Below are 20,176 nucleotides of genomic sequence, written 5' to 3'. Positions count from 1 at the left end.
TTGTACTTTTTATTATAGCGGGAGTGATTCATAAATATGGGCTGTATAATTAGAAATTAACTGCTTACTGAGTTATGTTCTATCGTGGCTATCAGGCAAGCAAGCATGAGAAATTGCATTCTGAACCAATAGCCATTAACCGTTCTTCTCAACTTTTATCTCACTAAATAGGCGAACTACTCATTACTTGTACCAAATCAAATAAACTGCTCTCCTGAATTACAATCCAATCACATGAGCCCCCAAAATAATACACATGAAAGTAATTTATTTTTACAGTCGTATTTTAGTTAATATCCAAATTTAATGAAACTTCACTGATGATATGTAATGGATTTCAGATTAAATGGCTGTATAAATACTGCTAAACCTTATGAGCATAGTTTACAGTGGCGTTAAATGTTTCAAGGAAAACTCAATTGCTGAGACTATTATTTATCAGTGGTTTACTTATTTGCAGTTTTAATCGATGGTGCTACTGAGGCATTCTATAATTGCTATTCTGAGGTGAAGTTTAAAACGTTAGCAATGAATGAGATATTTTAACTTAGAAATGACTTCTAGTTTCTGGAAACAATACTGAATGAATTTCAACTTCACCCCATCGCACAAGCAAGTGGCTATCAGGACTCAGTGGCCGAGTGGATAACGTGATGGCGTTTGAAGCGAGGGTACTGGGTTGGAGTCCCAGAGTGAACATCAACCCTGAGATGCAGGTACATCCAGCTGACGAGTCCCAAATAGGACGAAACGCGCGTCCTGGATTCCACTGCTAGCCACTATCCATCTTTGCTTATCAAAGCAAGTTTAATAACAATTGATAAAGGTGAAACATGTAGGACTTACAGGTTCAGAAACAGATGACGTCTTAGAGTATGAAGCACACTCGTCAATTATATCAGCCGCATCGAATTTACCTTGTCTACGATAAAGGGCAACCAAATTTCGAAGAGTTGTACCGACAGTTGGACTGCATAATGAAAAAAATAAAACGGTTTGTCAGTAAAAAAAAACTAGGAATTTGTACTCATTAAATTTAAGTATTTCTCTGCAAACAGAAACTGAGATATTGAAGTTACAACTTGAAATATATGGCGGTGATATTAAGCAGTGGGAGTTAAGACAAAGAAGGTAAACTAAGAAGTAAATATCAACAGAAATGAATGAAATTTACTGTAGTTTCCTATACATTATCTTATTTTATTATTTATTTATTTATTTAAACGCATACATTTTGGTACAAAAGGGCACCAGATACATATGCGCCACACAAAATAATGAGAATGGGAGAAGAAAGGGGGAAGATGCGTATACATAAGGAAGAAAAAGGATAAAAAAAGAAAAAAAGAGAAGAGTAATGATGGGGGGACTGAAATGTACTGTATTGTATTGTTGTATGTATGTATGTATTATTATTATTACTATTATACATTATCTATCTGATTCAAAAAACTGTCTAGGACACTTAATCTTCAAATATTCCGATGAACAGATTGGGACAAGATATCACTCCAGAGTTAACTGAATATCTGAGTTATGAATGAAGATATAACTTTACCAGCTCGCCATATGATTTTTTTATACACTAATGATTGAAAATACAGAGTAAGATGGTTAAAAATTGTTCGTCATTAAGGGAATTCATTTTTTCAGTCTTTTAGACTGCTAAGACATCCCTTCATACTTTATGACACATTTCTTTTGGTTAATTTCGATATTTTGCCTGTTGAAATAATCAACGGATTTTAAAAGTCTAATAATTTAAACCGTTGATCGATGATATCAAGGTGAACATATCCTCAATATCAATAAACTGATTCGATGCTAAATTGAATAAAATCCAAAAACCAAGTATTTACATTTATTTTTATTTGGAAGTTGATCCTTAGACTGAAGGATTTAAACCTGAAACTCAATGGTAGAAAGTAAAGTATTTGAGTCATTTAAACATTGCTGGATAAATAGTGTTGGTTAACCAAAGGTTTCTGACCATCTATTTCTATACATATAAAGAATAAATATAAAACTATATTTGTATGCTTATAAGGTGAATAAAAATCGATTAGCTTAAGTAAACATGGTAACTGGAATGTTTAGATGATAAACCCTAAAAATATGAAATAGAAATTACAACACTACTATACATATGTTGAATACTGTTAATTGTACTTTAAGTAACTAAAATTCAATGGTAGATATGAAAAAAAAATCAAAGTGAACAATTAGTTACATTAGTTTAATAATCATTTACCTGATAAGTAAGTGAATGACTACATGTACTTCAAAAGCTTACTGTCAATAAGTAAATAAATATTGACCTATCAAGCTAAATCACGTGAATGCTATTACAGCTTATCAATGTGAGCACGTGCAAACACCAATAAATAAATGAATTCAATTAAACATCAAAAAGGAATGTATATAAAACAATGTTGACTGTACACTAGTTAGACTAAAATTTCATTACATTTTAACCCAATAATTTTAATAAATTTAAAAAAGAGAGAAAAGTTAACATTTACTAATCCATTGAGATTGTATAATGTAGATTTTTTTTAAGAATGAGATCTTTCCTAGTGAAAAACAGAGAAAAACACTCAGTTTGGCTAAAAGTAAGAATTGAAAACACAAATAAACATTGGAAAAATTTCTTCATATCTTTAAATAAATCAAATTCTAAAAACAACATTCAGTTGAAAGAGAAATAATAGAAAGTAAAACAAATAGTTTGCAATTATTAACGGACAGTTTTTTTCAAAGTTGAAATCATGAGTCAATTGAAACCAGACCACCATGGAAAACCTGGAAGCACTGGACGGCTGTTTCGTCCTATTATGGGACTCCTCAGCAGTGTTGTTGATAATTAGAACTAGCTTTATAGGTAGTTGTCAAACTTTCCCTCATTATTACGAAATAAAACAGAAACAAAGATGTAAGTACTACGATAAGAGAAAAGGAGCACTAAGGTTTTCTTTTAGAAAAAAAACAAACATAGAATACTGAAATATAAAATATGGTGCTGAACGACATTACGGAGCATAATAAAGATAGTAATTAACGTGTAATTGTTGATTTCCCTGTGTATAACACTACCAGACCTTTATCTAATTGTTCGCTTAAGGCAATGAGAGTGATAAGCATCTTATGATTATTTAGGAAAAATCATCTTTTTCACAAGTTTTATCATATATCAACCAGAAGAACACTTAAGTGGGGGTGTCATTTTCCTCCTCATATGTCCTCTTTATTAACTTAGTCATAGACAATATAATGCTTGATGCAAATGTAAATCGATTACAAACGTTAAATATTACATCAGTAGAGCATGGAGTGGAAATTAGTAGTTCGAAAACAGAACAAGTGAAAATAATAATATTGATATTACAATAGAAATATAAGCATAGAAGATAGTATTTAACACTGTAGTGAAGATTGTAAGTTTATCATAATAAAATTCGGATTACCACACTTATATGTGACAATCTCTAATCAGTATATGCAACTACAGTGTCTAAGCCTACTTTCATCTCCTTCACTTAAAAGTGAATTCTTGTACATACGCATTAAACAATAATATGAAATCAAATTATAATGGAAATTATTTCTGAAATAAAATATAAAACAGCAGTTTATTTTCCATTCTCGCAAAAAAAACTCAATGAGTAAGAGCCAAACAAATAAAACATTTTCAGTACCGAAAAAAACTTTTGGATCCTCTGTAAGTATTATTACTAGGTATTAAGAAAGAACATTTGTTATTCATCCCTGAGTGGGATTCGTTAGGAATGGGACCGCGTAGAAAGAGAATAAACGGTAAGATGAAAATACATTAAATAAAATTAAAACATAAATCTTATATTCAGTTGTTCATTGTTTCTAAATGGTTATTTACATGTCCTGTATTCTGGACGCTTGAAGCATTGGGTTCTTATGAGATTTTTAAATAGCAATGTTTACTTGAAGCATGAACAAAGAACGAAAGGCAGGAAATACGAAAAGCCTTTAATTCTAAGGCTGGTTTTATTACTGAGAAGAACAGAGATTTATAAGATGATTACCAGTGACCTGCGTCTTCTGGGAAGATACTGACATAAGCAATATTCATGACACTCGAACAATCGGGTTAGGAGAGGATATAATCAGTCAACTTCTAAGAATTTTGACTGGCTGAGAGTAATTTAAGCGATGCTTTTTTTTCTAAGCGATTTTTCAAAAGACCATACGAATCACCTAAGAATTCTATGATTCATATTCGTTCGTGATGGAAACTAGTTATGTGTCGAACTAAGAATCATAAATCTAGCTTAATAATAAGGTCAATTGGCAAATAACATATTTGGAAATACTTATTGTCTTCATATACATATATATGTACTGAATATTGAACTCCAACTTAAGTAAAGTGATCGATTCCTATTACTACAGTCATTTAGACAAACATCAGTGTTTCCGTAGTAGACTATGGTTATATGGGAATCATGTTCAAATTAATCTAACTATATAGACGATTATAATTGACCGGATACTGAACAGTTAGACTGAAATAATAAAAATAACAGGTAGTAGGTAAGCAAGAATGAAGACCAATCAAAATTTCCTACTTACTTTTCTAAACGAGAAATACGTGACCACATTGATTGAACAGTTTCACTAATATCCTTATTTGCATTGGTTAACTGACCGGATTGACGTTCTTCTGCAAGCATCCAAATAGGTTTGTTTGTATCAGAAATTTTTCCGAATTCTTTTTCATGAGCTCGTGTAAGCACCTCTTTATATAATTTTTCAGCTTCAGCATATTTACCTTGTTTAAGATAGGCTGAAGCCTGAGAAAAATATGATAGTAAGAAATAAAATCAATTGTAGTAATTTGCAAATCAACTCCGCCTGTAGCTAGCTCTTCTAAGGTTACTGACGGTCCCAAGCCCAGGAAAAGGAGGAGGGTTGTGCATGGAGTCAGCAACCCCACTGCAAAGAACACAACCTTACTAAAAAAACGCTAACGAGAAAAAACAATTTAAACCATTTACACTCTGCTCTGGGAGTTGAAAAATCAACATTCCGTAAGTAGGTAATCTGCAAATTACTTAAGAATAAATGAATTAATCATTTTTGTAAAGAGAACCATAACCTATTAGATTATATATGCATTATATATTGAACAGTAGACTGCATAAATACAAAATAATCTAAAATGAATTATGTTGGTTTAAACTGAGTGTGTTAAGTAAGTTTATAACTGGATTCAACATATCCTGGGGCATTGAGTTGTAATAAAATGTGACACCGATAAAGGGCAAACAGGCATATACAAAAGCTGACACAATATATGGTAAAGCTTTATTAGCTGCATATCAAAAACAATGATTCGAGAATCAACACCAGGAAAATGCCTTAGTAAAAATAAAAATATAAGTAGCGAACTACGTAACGGCAAAGACTCTAAGGTAGATAATACTAAAGTAACACAATCCTACCGAATAACTTTTAACTACAAAAATGATTTTGAATTATATCAACGAAAATCTCCAGTTACCAAGTTCATTTGTCCCACAGACCTTGATGAAAAAACTGTTATATACTAACGAAGATTCAATTATGGGTAACTTCTGAGAGCTATCAATAAACTAATATTATACGTATATTCTTATTATATAACTATTCAGTAACTAGACCATGTATATTTATATTCCTCATCATAAGCTTTATTTTGATCCATGGGTTATTATTATGCGATTTACTATTCTTAAATCATTCCCAAATTATTAGTCCTATTCTCTCAAAATCACAGACACTTTTTGACTTGATCCTGTACAATTGTTATTTCTTTTTTTATTTTATATGATGTGGTCTGGTTTGCTTGTATATAAACCAAGTGCGTTTGAAATAAATGATTCGTATAGTGGAAGCTGATATAGATGTTCTAGTCTCAACAGGCTGGGCTAAGGAGGAAAAAGGACCAATAAGGACACTAGGCCACTTATACCGGTCAAAACGTCATTGATTCGGCACGCTGGTAAGATTGTATAAATCGTGTTCTGATTGGCGAATAAATCACGTGATATTTAACCGGCCAAAAGTCACAACAAAGACATGCTCAAATCAACAGTCAGACTTGGTTAAGTAGTTCGATGTCCTTATTTGATAACTACAATGCCTTCCCATTCTACTCTTACCCATGTTACCACTGACGAGGTGGTTAGGTGTGTATGTAAGATGTTGTAAATACTTTTCCTCAAATACTACTTATTTTTGATGCCATCTGTTTTGTTTGGCAGTCCACGTAGAGAATAAACATCATTTACTCAACGACCATACGAAAAGTAAACGATTCTCAGATATATATAATGTAAACAAATACCATCTATAGTAATAGTTCTCTTTTCGATCATACCTTCACATATTTTCATTATATAATTTCTTGAATGAAAAGAATATAAAGTACAATAAATTTGAAAGAGTATCATTTATTGAATGAGCCCGCTTAAGTTGTGTAACTCCCTATAATTATTTCATAACAGTAATCGAGGCAATCGATAGGCGAGACATTGTCATAATGCTGAAAATCAATTTTCACTTTGTTCATTTCAAGACTATGGTTACAGTTTGGCGTATATATACACATATATGGATATATATGCATATATGCATGTATATATTTTTTCAATTTCTAAAAGGTATACAGTTCTCAAGTGAACAATAAAAATATATAAGAGAGAGAGAAAAAGAATGCACAAACAGCCACACCTTGCATTGTTATTACCAGATAAGGGTGAAACAACGACCGACTGACACACATAAGACTAAACATTTTAACTGGCTTAAACCATTTGAAATATTACAGGAAAAAAAGAAAACCTACTAAATTATTTTTAGTTTTAGCTACATTTGGATCATCTGGTCCGAGATCGTGTATATAAATTTCCAAAGCTCGTTGATAGTATAACTCCACCTAATAGTATTAGATACGAAAATATAGAGTAGGGAAAATATAGAATAACTATTGAATCAGAAAAAGAAAGGGTAAACAATTATTATTAGACAGATGGATGAAAAATCACCATATTGAGGAAATATGCATAGGATGCACACATCTCAACGAAGATAGATCATAATTCAGTTAAGATTATCAAAAACGGGACAATTCAAATCTTCTTTGATAATATCACAAACATTGAAGTTAAAAATCCCAAAGTGAATCGGAATATTTATCTACTGAGTATATACAGTGAGCTGCATACGCTAATTACTTCACCAAACCAAAAGTATGTGGAGGGAATACACACACAAAAATTCAGATTTTCGCAATGATACGTCTCATAGTTAGTCGGCCAATTATACACACTTACAGCAAGGCATTTCGTGAACTTTTTCAAACTGGCTTACGCTTAAACATCTTAGGTAAAGTGAAGTAAGTTAGGCCGATTTAGTGAAATTTTGTGTAAAATCCTCGTTTAACAACTGCTTGATACTATTCAGAAGCTTAAACTCAAAAAAACGAAGGGACTAACAGGGGAAGGTAATGTTTTGAATTCAGGAACAGTTGAACATGGGTACCTATTTAACTGGAAGACAATCTTCGGAAGACGAATTTGTCAGTAATGATGCGTCAAGTAAATTTACTATTTATGACAAAATATGTATCAATATACTAAATTTATATCTATTCATTTACAGTAAATATCTGAAACGACACGTTATTCATATCAAACAGTTCTAAATATTCTCCAAATAGAATGACATGTCCAGAATTTAGGGGACCAGAAGAACTAATGTTGATAAACAGAACAAAAATGTCGGTTATTAACCCACGACTACTATTTAGGGAATGAAATGAGCTGTGGTAACCAAGAGAATTCCCTCAGTACTAACATACCCTCAAATATCAGATGTTTTCGAAGTAAAATACAATAATACATCCACATCAAATCTGAAGTAATATTCATCACAACTGATTTCACTGTCTTCAATGGACCAAATGGTTGCAACTTCTATTGTATGAGGCCTTCTGTAACCTGATAACAAGACCTTTTGTTGAAGGCTGAAAAGCTTAAAAAATCAAACTTTTCTACTTCTAGGTGCATTATCGATAGTTGCCACCTTCAACGTCCATTATGAAAAGATTCTATCATGGCCCCTACAACAGAATGAGTAATATACAATGAAAACTAGGTTGGACAGAGTTTATTGTGATATTTTCTGCTATAAACACTGGCCGTAAATTCGAATCCCACTCCGCCTCCTTCGGTTTGGGAAGTAGTGTACTTATACTAACCGTCGCAAAAACTGTGCCTTAATCTACTATATGAACATGTAGTTAGTAAATGATATTTCGAGTTTCACTGTAACTCATGACACCCAACACGTAGTGACTCATTGATATCATAATTGGATATTGCACTAACAACAATGCGTCGACATGAACGACGATAAAATGAAATACATAAGCTGAGTACAAAACATTCAAGTCGGTGTCGAAGGTAGTTACATTAATTTGTTAACTTTGTTAAAGAGTCAATTACTGTTATTGAGAGAATTTCCATAACAATAACATCATTTCGCTCAACTTTGATCTTCATCCTTGTCAGTAATTATGCCTAACAGTGGAGAGTAGCCAAGAATTTCATTCGGATAAAAGCCGTCCTTCGATTCCAATAACTACAAATTACACTTAAAAGATATAGCACTCAAAGAGAGTGTGACGCAGTGAAAATAGTGTCCTAGACGTCGTACACTTACATGTACTGGTGCATATTTTTCTCATTTGCCACACCATCAGAGTCCACATAATAATGATACACCAGTTTCCTGATCTTACAAAAAAATAATACCCACCCCTTTCACGTTTTTCGTGTTATAAAATTATTTATTGGAAACTTGAAACAGAAGTGAATGTAGGTGTAGAGTAAACAGCACTCTCTTTTCAATTTATACAAACGAGGAACGAAATGCATTTATTCAACAAAAACAAAATAATGAAATAGTCTAGTTTTTAAATGTGAGCAAAGAGATGGCGAGGAAAATATTTAAATCAAGCTCACCTCTTCATACTTCCCTTGATTTTGACATAATAAAGCCAAGTTATTCAACTGTTTAGCAACATCCGGATGATCCTGTCCCAAAACCTAGAAGGCAGTAATATAATTGGTTAATGGTGCATTAATTGAACTTTTTGTTATAATCTAGGCCTAGAAACGCTTACCAGGGTTGAACCCTACATCTCTTGACCACATGATCTTACAATAGTAAAACATTTATTCGGTCTTTTGTTCAGGAATCTCCTGACAAACTGGTGTCCAAAGAGATAACATTAAGTACTTTTTAAACACTGAAATTCATTACCCCTTTCGCATTAGTCAATCAAAAACTTATCCTGTAAGATTTCTATAATGGTAATTGTTAGCAAGGTTAGAGGTAGGACACCAGAGAAATATGGAACATCGATTGGTGAGATTGTCAATCTTTTGTGTTCTGATAGTACAGAGCTTTCTTTGTAGCTAGATATATTGGTTTATGTTGTTCGTTTCGGCAGTTCAACAACTCTTGTTCTAATCTCTAGATCATTTTGGATACTATAGGTCAAACAAATCTTTTAATCAGAGCTGGAATTGAATATTCATGATTTATTCTTTTGTATTTATTTCGTAGTACGGTACTCTTGAAACTTGGGATACAGTTTGTAACATGAAGTGTGCATTTGTAATGATCAGGATGTTCTTAATTTGAGTTATTCTTGAGTAGACACTGAGTCCCAAATATCAGTGCGTCGCCTTTATCTATATATAACCGAATGTATTTAAAAAAGACGTATTGGTAGATAGACTCCAGATATATTCACTTTTTATCTTTCTCTAGACTTCGATTCCGGGTATTTTTCTACTACACATTTTTCCATTCCATCTTCACTATTAGTGCTACTGCAATCATTACGATTCATTCGCTATTCGTCCTGTCAATTTAATTTAGTAGTGTTGATGTGGCATGGTAACTTAGGTTGGTCAACATATTTGTTAGTCTGTTTTGATTAGGACTGATTGATTGAATGCTTAGCGGATTGGATGGATTTATAGACAATCGTATTGATCTGAGATGGTAAAACTAAGATATCATACCAATTCATGCAATTACTGAAACTACAAGGAAATATAGACTTAGTACACCGAGTCTACATAAAGGTAGAAAGTAGATCGTAACCAATAATAATGAAAAATGTATTTCACTGGTAAGAATGTGTTCACGCTTCATCTCTCATCAAAAGTTGAATACATCAGAACCACTTAAATTGGTTGTCCACGCACTAACACGTTTTGGTTGGATATAATCATAAATTTGTTAGTTTTTCATAAGCTTAGAATTGCAACAGCAACAAGTTACTGTGGGAGACAACAAACCAGATTCCAGCGGAGGAAGAAATCAGGAAGAAGCGCTGGAAGTGGATTGGGCACACTTTGAGGAAATCACCCAATCGTGTCACAAGACAAGCCCTCACGTGGAATCCTGAAGGTCGAAGGAGAAGAGGAAGACCAAAGAACACATTACGCCGAGAAATAGAGACAGACATGAGAAGAATGAACAAGAACTGGAAAGAACTAGAAAAGAAGGCCCAGGACAGAGTGGGTTGGAGAAAGCTGGTCGGCGGCCTATGCTCCATTGGGAGTAACAGGCGTAAGTAAGTAAGTAAGTAAGAATTGCAACAACTTTATCCAATACATTTTGAAAGGATGGATTTTATTTTTTAAAGAACAAAAGAAGTCATTTGTTAACTATTACTATGGGGCAACAACACACTACTGCCCCACAATAGTCTTCGTACAGCGAACATAAACAATACCAGTACCATAATCAAAAGTAACCCTCCTCAATCAGCAACCTATTTAATGAACCAACAAATAAAAAAGGACAATACTTTCAGATTATTAGTTAACATATCCTTGTAAGAAACAAATAACATCATGTCCTTCAAAGGTCCAACAATGAAATAAAAATTTGAATATTCACGAGGAAATTAACAAACCAATGAATTTACACATTCGTACACATTCTGTAGAATGGTAATTTATCTCATTTTAGTATTAAAGAATTTTGCAGTAGATAAGTAATCCTCAAAAATTTGGAGAAACCAAAGTTAGTAAATTAAATGAGCGTGAAAAATTGACTTACATTCTCCCTAATTAACAAGGCCCTTTTACACAGTGGTTCCGCCTCTTTATATTTTCCACGTTTACCGTAAAGCACAGCCAAGTTGTTTAAAGTTGCAGCCACCTAAAAGATATGCATCAAGGTTAAAATGGAGAAAATACAGCAGGATGTTCAGGTCCCAACGTCTTTTCTCGAATAGTTAGGGCGTCATTCAACAATGTTGCAGCTTCTCTGTATTTTCCTTGATCACTAAACAAGAAATTCGTGGTAAATTAGGTATTACTTACCGATAGACAAGAGCTAAAATATTCAGCATTGTCGCAACATCAGGATGATTGCGTCCACTGTTCCTTTCAAGATCTTCCAAAGCTTGTTTGCACAGTGGGACTGCTACTTCATAACGACCTTCACTAGCATACTGTATTACCAAGTTGTGAAGTGTTCGCAAACGCGTAGGTATTTCATAATTATGAACACCCTGAGACATGGAGACGGTTTGACTCTGTGTCATTCCTGTAAGTTAAGAAAAGAAGAAACAATAATTTATTGGAAAGTGAACAAAGCAACAATAAGTATACGCATGACCGTCTTTTATCATTATTTTGGGTTAAAAATTTGCTGAAAATTATTTTCAGTTAAACATGCAGCAAAAGGATCAGATTATTCCCGAGGGTCTATACACTTCAAAAGATATGGTCAGCATGAATATTATGAATGATAGCAATTTTAAAAAGACTGAAGACATTCTTTTTCAGTCATGCAGCAGTTACTAATTTGTGGTCCATATCAAGGTGGTTTCCAATTCTATAATGTAAAGATTTAATCTACACATTGTTTGGCTTTGGAATGAAATGGACCTTTAGTGCCAGAATATAAAAACCAATTTACAGGGCTACTAAAGTTGGTTTCGATAAGCACAACACATACATGAGTCGTCAACCGGTCAAATGCATGCTCGTATCCAAGGTTATGAGCTAAGACTATTATGTATGGATTGAGGACATAGTTACTCAAATTGTCGTCGGCAAACTAGGAGTCAAAGCTGTGATATAGTAGTAGGGTGAAGTAATTAACTCACACCACAAAAAGCCTCTGAGTCATATATCTCAAAAGATTGGTCACATACCCCGAGTCATTCTACAGCTGTTAAATGATATGTCCGCGTTAGAAAACTGGGCATTTTGAAGAACGATATCGTAACTTCATAAGCGTATTTCTCAACCATTAATTTTAAAATGTTTCCTACATATTGTCTTGTGTTAACAATGGGTTAGACAACAAGAGGAGAAAGTGTGTAGTGCAGTGCCTACTTTACTTTCCACCGGAGTTTAATTGCATATCAAACGGTAATCATACTTCATGGCTTATGTTACCACATGGCCAGTGAAAGTAAAATGGATGAATAAACTGAAAATAATAGGTCATAAGTGTATATGTTGCACGGTCTAAATGTGAAATGACCTCTAAGCAATGAAAATTTGACTACTAGATGATATACTAAAGGAAATAATGAAGTAGTTTACAACTAGTGGATTCTTGTCCAATTTAAACGTACGGGTTTGAGCTGAGGATGTCCTATTTCTGCATTTCAAAAACTTCGCACAGAAAGCTACAGAATATGACTGCTAGTTGATTACTTTAGAAATCTGGTAAGGTACTTAGCATTAAGCTAATCATAAACGATATTATAAACTTTAGACACAAAATTGATTACTTTAGAAATCTGGTAAGGTACTTAGCACTAAGCTAACTATAAACGATATTATAAACGTTAGACACAAAATTGCCAAAACAAAACCAAAACTACAATAAAACTAAGAGATGAAAAAAAACCCAATCAGATCATCGATGCTGCAGTGTTACTCAGTACTCATTAAGTGTACTGTAAACATTAAGTCAAAAACCAACACATTATCCCAAATAAATTTAAACTAGACGTATTCAGCATCTAACTTCATGGCGATGTTGAAGAAAACTTTATTCTCTGAGTTGAATGGTTTGATCGTTTATGAACCTTGTCTTTTTAAATCCTCATCCTGCACAAAAAATATTCTCCACCGTTGAGGAGTATACACAGTCAAGACCCCATTCATAACATGAATCATTGTTGTAAATGATTTCTTGATATCTCGTCCTTGTTTCTACGTTGTGATCCAATCAAAATCAACTCCATGTACCCAGAAGGTGTAAGACATTGAATACACACAATCCATCACAAAAACATCTTACCATACTGATCTCCTTCTTCTTTATCATCAGGAGGAAACCCAAGATCAAGGGCAGTCTTATCATTGTTTTTTTCACCATCGGTAAGTCCCGAGGATTCCACGGGTTCAGAGGAATCATATTTCCGCAATTCACTGCTAAATTGAAGGTGCTTTACTTCTTCTTCAAGTTGAACTATTTTTAGTTCGCTTTTCCTATGTGCTTCTTGGGCAACCGCAAGTTCATCTCTCAACCAAGAGTTCTCTTGAAAAAGCCGACGACTCTGATACCGTAACTTCTGCTTTTCTGCTTCTACTTTTTGAAGGTAGTCACAAAATAATATTACAACCTTTAACAGAAATATTATATACCTTGAAACAACTCACGTTGGCATCATCCAAACCTTTACAAATTTTCTGAATAATTGAATCCAAGGAAGATGCCTTTTCCTTGGCATACAAAATATCGTGCTGATCGGCGTCTTTCGAATTCGCTATTAAATCTAAATCAGCAGATATCTGCTGTTGTTCTGATCTCAGAGACTCAAGTACAAGAACAGTAGATTTAGTCTTGCGAACTACTTCGTCCCAACACCAGAAGTCCACAGATGCTGACTTGCCAGACTGTACAGACATTAGTAGAAAACTTATAAATGAAACGAAAGAAATTCAACGGAACTGGCGGGAGGGAGCCTGAAATTGCAACGTTTAATTTCGAAAAGAGTAGGACATGTTTTAATAGGTCCAATATTACAACATTCAAAATGAATTAAAATATGATCATATACCTTCAAATGGTTCAAATAGTTGTGGAGGGAATAGGAAAAGCTTTCGCTTAATGGGTTTCCGTGTCTATTAGCAGTGGATCATTAATACCTCCAGGCAGGAACCTAAGTATATTAACGATAATATGAGAAAAAAGAAATTGGTAAATCATAATAAGATGTTATCCTTAGTCCTTAAGAATAGGTCTAGTTTTCTCTTAAAGGTCTCCTGGGAAGTCGCTTGGACTAGCTCAGTTGGCAGCGAATTTCAGCATTTGACAACTCTTAATGAGCAGAAGTTATGTCTACAGTCCGTTCTGCTATGTTGGGTCTTCATACTATGAGTACTAAGCTTAAGTAGATTTTTAAGGGGATGTCCGGAAGTGTTAAGGATATTGTAAGCCATCAGAAGGTTACCTATAGGACTCCAGTACTCTAACGGGTATCGACCCACATTGACTATATTGACGAAAGCTTCATCTGCAACTGCACAGGACTTTCCGAAGTGAACCTGAGCGCTGACTTGGTGTTCCGAAAACTGCAGCACATAAGAAAAGACACTTTTCCTGGCCCGGATGTGGTTAGTTCTGCTATACTGAGGGAAGCAGCTTTAATCCTGCCAACACCGCTCAGCGTGATGTTATCACATTCGCTAAGCCTAGACAAACTACCAGAAATTTGGAAGCTGGCTCACATCACACCAAGTTTCAAAGCAGGTCGACGCAGAGAACCCTCAAGCTATCGACCAGTGGCCCTGCTCTTTATACTTTCAAAAATTATGGAGTCTTTGATATACGGTGGCATACAGGACTACTTATCACCCTTAAAGTTCTTCTCACCCCAACAGCATGGTTTCAGGAAGGGTCACTGTTGTATAACGAACCTGCTGACTGCGGTGGACAGATGGACTAGCATTTTTGATCGCAAGGCGAAGGTTGACATAAATTACCTTGATCTCACAATAGCTTTTGATAGGGCCAATCATATATGTCTTATCAAAATGATTGGGTATCAAACCACCTCTAAGTGACTGGCTCACCTCATAACTGAAAAAAATCGAAATTTTAGGGTCAGGATTAACTACATTTTCTCTCAGGCTATGGAATGTCCTAGTGGGGTCACTCAGGGCTCAATACTAGTACCTCTTCTTTTCTTGGTTTATATAAACAATCTTCCACAACAGGTGTCGTCTGACTTATTACTTTTTGCTGATGCGAAACTTTGGAGAAAGATACGCGGGTAGAAATCGTCCAATCGTGCCGAAACATTGTTGACGCAACGTTTTCAGTACGTTGCGCAAACTTTCTCACCCAGGTGTTCATGCAACCGTCAAGCTCACACAAATACATTTTTGCCGACCTGGAATGAATAAAGATGTGAGGGAGTGGACACGCTGCCACAAACGTTCCTTAGGGTTATTCAAAACCCCCAATGCTCTTGTAGACCATGTTCATCTGGATTTGGTAAGACCTTGACCACACTCAGATAGATACTCGTATCTCATAACTTGCGTAGACCGTTTCACTCGATGGCCAGAAGCAGTAACCATCGAGGACATTACGGCTGAAACAGTGGCATGTGTATTCTACGAACGATGAGTAGCAGACTTCGGCTGCCTTTCAACTATCACTTTGTTTGACTACACTGTCAGGAATCATACGATTCCAAACGACCACCGATCAACCACGAGCAAGTGGATTGGTAAAGCGCTTTCACTGACAACTGAAAGGTTCCCTACCAGCTGCAAACATTTCATAGTACATGGAAGCCCTTCCACTCGTTTTACCTAGTATTCGCAATGCAGTGAAAGCTGATATAGGATGCTCTGCAGCTCAAATATTTTATGGAACGAAACTCCGACTTCCAGGAGAATCCGTGGATGTTTCATCTTAGATGAATATGAATCTAAACTTTCACACGAGCAAGCTTACAAACGCAATGCCTTCAGTTAAACCTGTTTCCACTCAACCGCAATCAACTGATGTTTTCGTTCAACCTGACTTTAGGTGTAGTACATACATCTTTTTACGTTGAAACTCATTTCGACGACATCTCGAAACAGTATACGAAGAACCTTTCAAAGTTCTTCAGTGTGAACCTAAGTACTATGTAATCGATAAGAATGGGAATAACGACAGCATCAGCATCGACCGCGCCAAAGCAGTGTATTTGGAAGGAAACCCTATTAACGTCAATTTTCTACCGGTACAGTTGAAAGACACGAGTTCTACAATTATGATATCTCATCCGATAGCCAACAATGACGGCGGTACTTTGGCGGTATCTGAAAGCTGACTGAAAACAGCGCGTTCTGGGACAATAGCAGGGTTTCCAGAACACCTGGACAACTACTGAATGTTTGATGGTACATAACATTTTGTTCCATCTAGTAATTTTTTATATCATTGTCAAAAAAAGCCAAAAACAAAGTTTTCTTTGCTAATATGCTCATATGTATGTAGACGTATATTTTTTCCAAAAAACAATCGTGCGAAAATCGTTTCTACGTTGTTGTGTGCTATCAAAACGCGTATACGCAAGTTTATTTTCCTTTTTTCGCCCGTTTCATTTCTTTACGCATGTACGAGTGTAATTATATATCACTTACAGTTCCTTTTTTCTCTTCCAGGACGGCTGGAAAAGATGAAAATACGACGAAGTTTACATTGAACTGAAGTTCTCGTTATCCTTTTATTCATTACTATGTTGTGCCACATGGCCCCTTATGGTAAGGAAAGACGATCAGACGCTGCTAAACATAGCGAACTGTCAGATGAATATTTACCGACGATAAGCTCGTTGGGTTTAAGCATCTCGCTGGCCCTGACTTAGGGTCATCACTGGGGGAATGAGCTGTAGTGGAAATACATCCCCGAAATAAATCATTCTGCAAGTCTTCCACTTTTGAGTAAGTCCGTTGTGTTACGTGTCTCCTACTACCATTAGCCAACTTAGCTCAAACTCTCAGACAGATATCGATAGCCTTTCAAATATAATTTCGAGCTTCTACACTTCTGACTTCTGGTTAGACTGGATTGGTGTACTTCGATTGTAAAGGTGTAACAGGTAAAGGCGTCGTCGAACTCCGAATACTTGCAGTATCTTTAGCTGGATTCAACAAAATCGTACTGGGATTAAGAAACAACGCAAACAGTTGTGCTGAAAGTTTATATGACCAATCAAAGGTGGGGTTTTAGAAGAATTACGGATATTCCGGGAACGTTATAAATTATAAAGGAATGTGAAAATTACAATTGCAAACCCTAAAGGCCGGAGATTAGGACGAGATTACTGAAAGATAATCAAACTTAGGATATAAATTATAAACGAATAACTGAACGAAATGCGATACTTGTACAAACTGATAACTTTGTACTTGAATCCCTGGTTATTAAGAATTCCAAATACACCATGTTCGCCTGTGATCATCTAGTTCTACCTGCCTTGAATTTTACTATTTCAAGAATTCCTAGTAAATACAATAATTTGAATACTCTTAATTATCATGCAGAATCTAAGCTCAATCTCATTCGAATGCCTTTGAGATGCGCAAATCTTGCCGCAAAATCATATTACGTACAATTCATAGCCTTGTTAGTTAAATATAACGCATGTTATTGCCAGACAAGTTCAGTGTAGCTCAGCTATAGGAGTGAACTACTTGAATAAATAAATTGAACTCTATGGGGCACACTTTGCGGTCAGAACCCAATGTGGGTTACTTTTTCAGGTAATATGGCTGGTTTGATGACCGTACACCGCAAAAAACATCAGTACAGAAATATATCAGTGAGAATAAGTACAATGAAGAGAGTGCAACCACCACTTCACAGGCCAGTCCATGCTGCGCGAATAACTAATGCTTGTCCGTTGTCCTCGACCTTGAGAAGGATAAATGAACTGTTCGACATTCAGTGCTCAGACTGCCAGATGATTTGGCCAGGGCCCAGTGACATCCTTTTGGCCCTATAGGAGGATAGTGAGTAGCATATTTTGTATCAGTATCAGAATTGGGATATCACATATCCTTACAGTCTGTACTTCTTTGCTTACGATAGAATAGGGACGCATTTTCAAATTGCTTGAATCGCTATTTTTAGTCATAAGAGCTCGTAGTTTAGTGGTCCAGTTTCGGGGTTGACGACTGGGAATAATGTTGAGAAATTCATGCAATAATTTGAAAGCGCTGAAAGTATCTGTAGTACCATTGGACCCGAACCGCACAATCCTCAAAGCTAAACACGAGACAACTGGTAAAGTAGATACTTAGCATTTAACGGGGAGAAAAACCCAACAATTGAGAATACAGGAAGAAGGAATTAAATTAATTCAATCCAGCGGGTGTCATGGCTCAGCCTCACAAGCGTGGCCACTCTGTATGGATTGTATTTACTCATATCAAATATATTGTTCTATCTCCAGTCTGAATGTGTTCTTCACCATATATTGGTAATTGTTACGGTACGATGAGTCGTTGTACACAATGATGTGACTTCCAAATAAGATCTTATAGATTTGACAGTTACATCATGACCAATCTATTATTGGAGTGGTACTAATAACGGAGTAGACCATAATTCCACGTATTTAGTAAAACAAAGACATAAAACTACGGTTAGTGCTACTAAATCCTGCTCTGTAACGTAATGCAGACTGGAACTGATAGAAATGGTAATACGTACATCCTCATCAGTCAGTACCTAAGGGTTCTAATGAGGCTTTGAATACAGGAGGATTTATTACTACATCTATATGAGTGACTTCTCACAAAATTATATGGGATTTAGTAAAAGGAGTCTAAGATGATTGGGTGAGAAGGCAAAGGAATAGTGGCATATGATATTTAAGCCAGAAAGTTATTGGATGTGTGTTGCGCGGCATGTTGTAACGTGATATGTTGTGAGTGCTTGACCAACCAGCGTCGCTACTTGACAATACTAGCCGAGCATTTTAAGCTATTTGTTAAAACCTTAGTACTGTTCTCATTAGGAATCCTCCTTTCCTAAGAATTATCACAATTTTTGGTAGTGCTGAACATGTAATCTTAGCATTCGTGATCATATCAACCAGGTTTATAGCGTTTGTTTTTGGCCAAAACGATATCACTATTCCCTGATCCATAAAAATGATCCTTCCATAGTACCTATGCTGCTATCGCGTTTTGTAATTGTTTTAGACTTCGAATTGCCTATTGCCAAAGTTTGGTTGGAACCATACTCACTTGCTCTGGCCCGATGGTTCACCTTGATTAGTTTTGTCGATTGATTAGTTGTTTTTCTAAAGGTCTTGTCACTCATGCAGAAAACTGGTAATTGTATATACAAAACATACTTATCCACACCTCTACCAGAATCTGAAAAAATATCCCACCTTCTGTCCATTAGTAAAGTTTTACCCTCTGTCGGAGTATTTCTGTTTCCACGTCTTTATGAACACCTTTAATTTTAATTTCTTAAACACTAGTATTTTCTACACTCTCGATGAGTACTTGGGTACTTAATAGATGAATTCTCGGCTCCATAAAAATACTATACTTCCATTTTCCGTTTTCCCTCTCTATTACGAGGATCAACAAATTGTTACTGTCACCTACAAACGTTTTTCCACTACTTATTTCTACCCCTGTTCAAATTTTCAGAGATCACTATCATCACTTACAAAATTGCTTCTGACTATCACTCTGGTAACTTACATTTGAATTTGTAGGTGTTTTAAAATGAATTCAGAAGTGAAAGGACTCTACGCCGAGCAATTTACTTTCGTTTTGTAACTCCATGTACACAGTGCAATTTCTTTCTTAAAGGAACATTATTCTCTTACGACAACCAGTTGGCTTTGTGTCCTATAAAAACATTTTGTAGCAACATGTACGTAAAATCTTTTTATTATGACTTTATTTGAATGTGTGTGGTTGTTTGAAATAAGCTTTACATGTTTACATTTTACGAAGTAATAATATTTCGTTAAATCCCTAAATGTTATTCTCGATTTTTTTTAGTTGTGTGTTCCGTTTACTTTTGGTTCCAATCCAAAGTGTCATTATTCTTTCCGCTTCCGATTTTAGCTTAC

General features: G+C 35.2%; 1 protein-coding gene across 1 annotated transcript; it reads right to left on the bottom strand.

Annotated features, from left to right (window-relative positions):
* Nucleotides 1-2,521: 2,521 nt before the first annotated feature.
* Smp_000040 (kinesin light chain, putative) lies at nucleotides 2,522-13,979 on the bottom strand (the record flags this gene model as incomplete). The annotated part of the gene is made up of 9 exons (XM_018792006.1): nucleotides 2,522-2,573; nucleotides 4,606-4,826; nucleotides 6,863-6,952; nucleotides 9,042-9,125; nucleotides 11,161-11,262; nucleotides 11,301-11,388; nucleotides 11,427-11,652; nucleotides 13,564-13,696; nucleotides 13,734-13,979. 9 exons carry the CDS (start codon nucleotides 13,977-13,979, stop codon nucleotides 2,522-2,524), a joined length of 1,242 nt encoding a protein of 413 aa, XP_018644910.1.
* Between the last annotated feature and the right edge of the window lie 6,197 nt (nucleotides 13,980-20,176).

Source organism: Schistosoma mansoni (assembly GCF_000237925.1).
Source record: "Schistosoma mansoni, WGS project CABG00000000 data, chromosome 1 unplaced supercontig 0010, strain Puerto Rico, whole genome shotgun sequence".
Taxonomy (NCBI): domain Eukaryota; kingdom Metazoa; phylum Platyhelminthes; class Trematoda; order Strigeidida; family Schistosomatidae; genus Schistosoma; species Schistosoma mansoni.
This window is presented reverse-complemented; position numbering and strand designations above follow the sequence as displayed.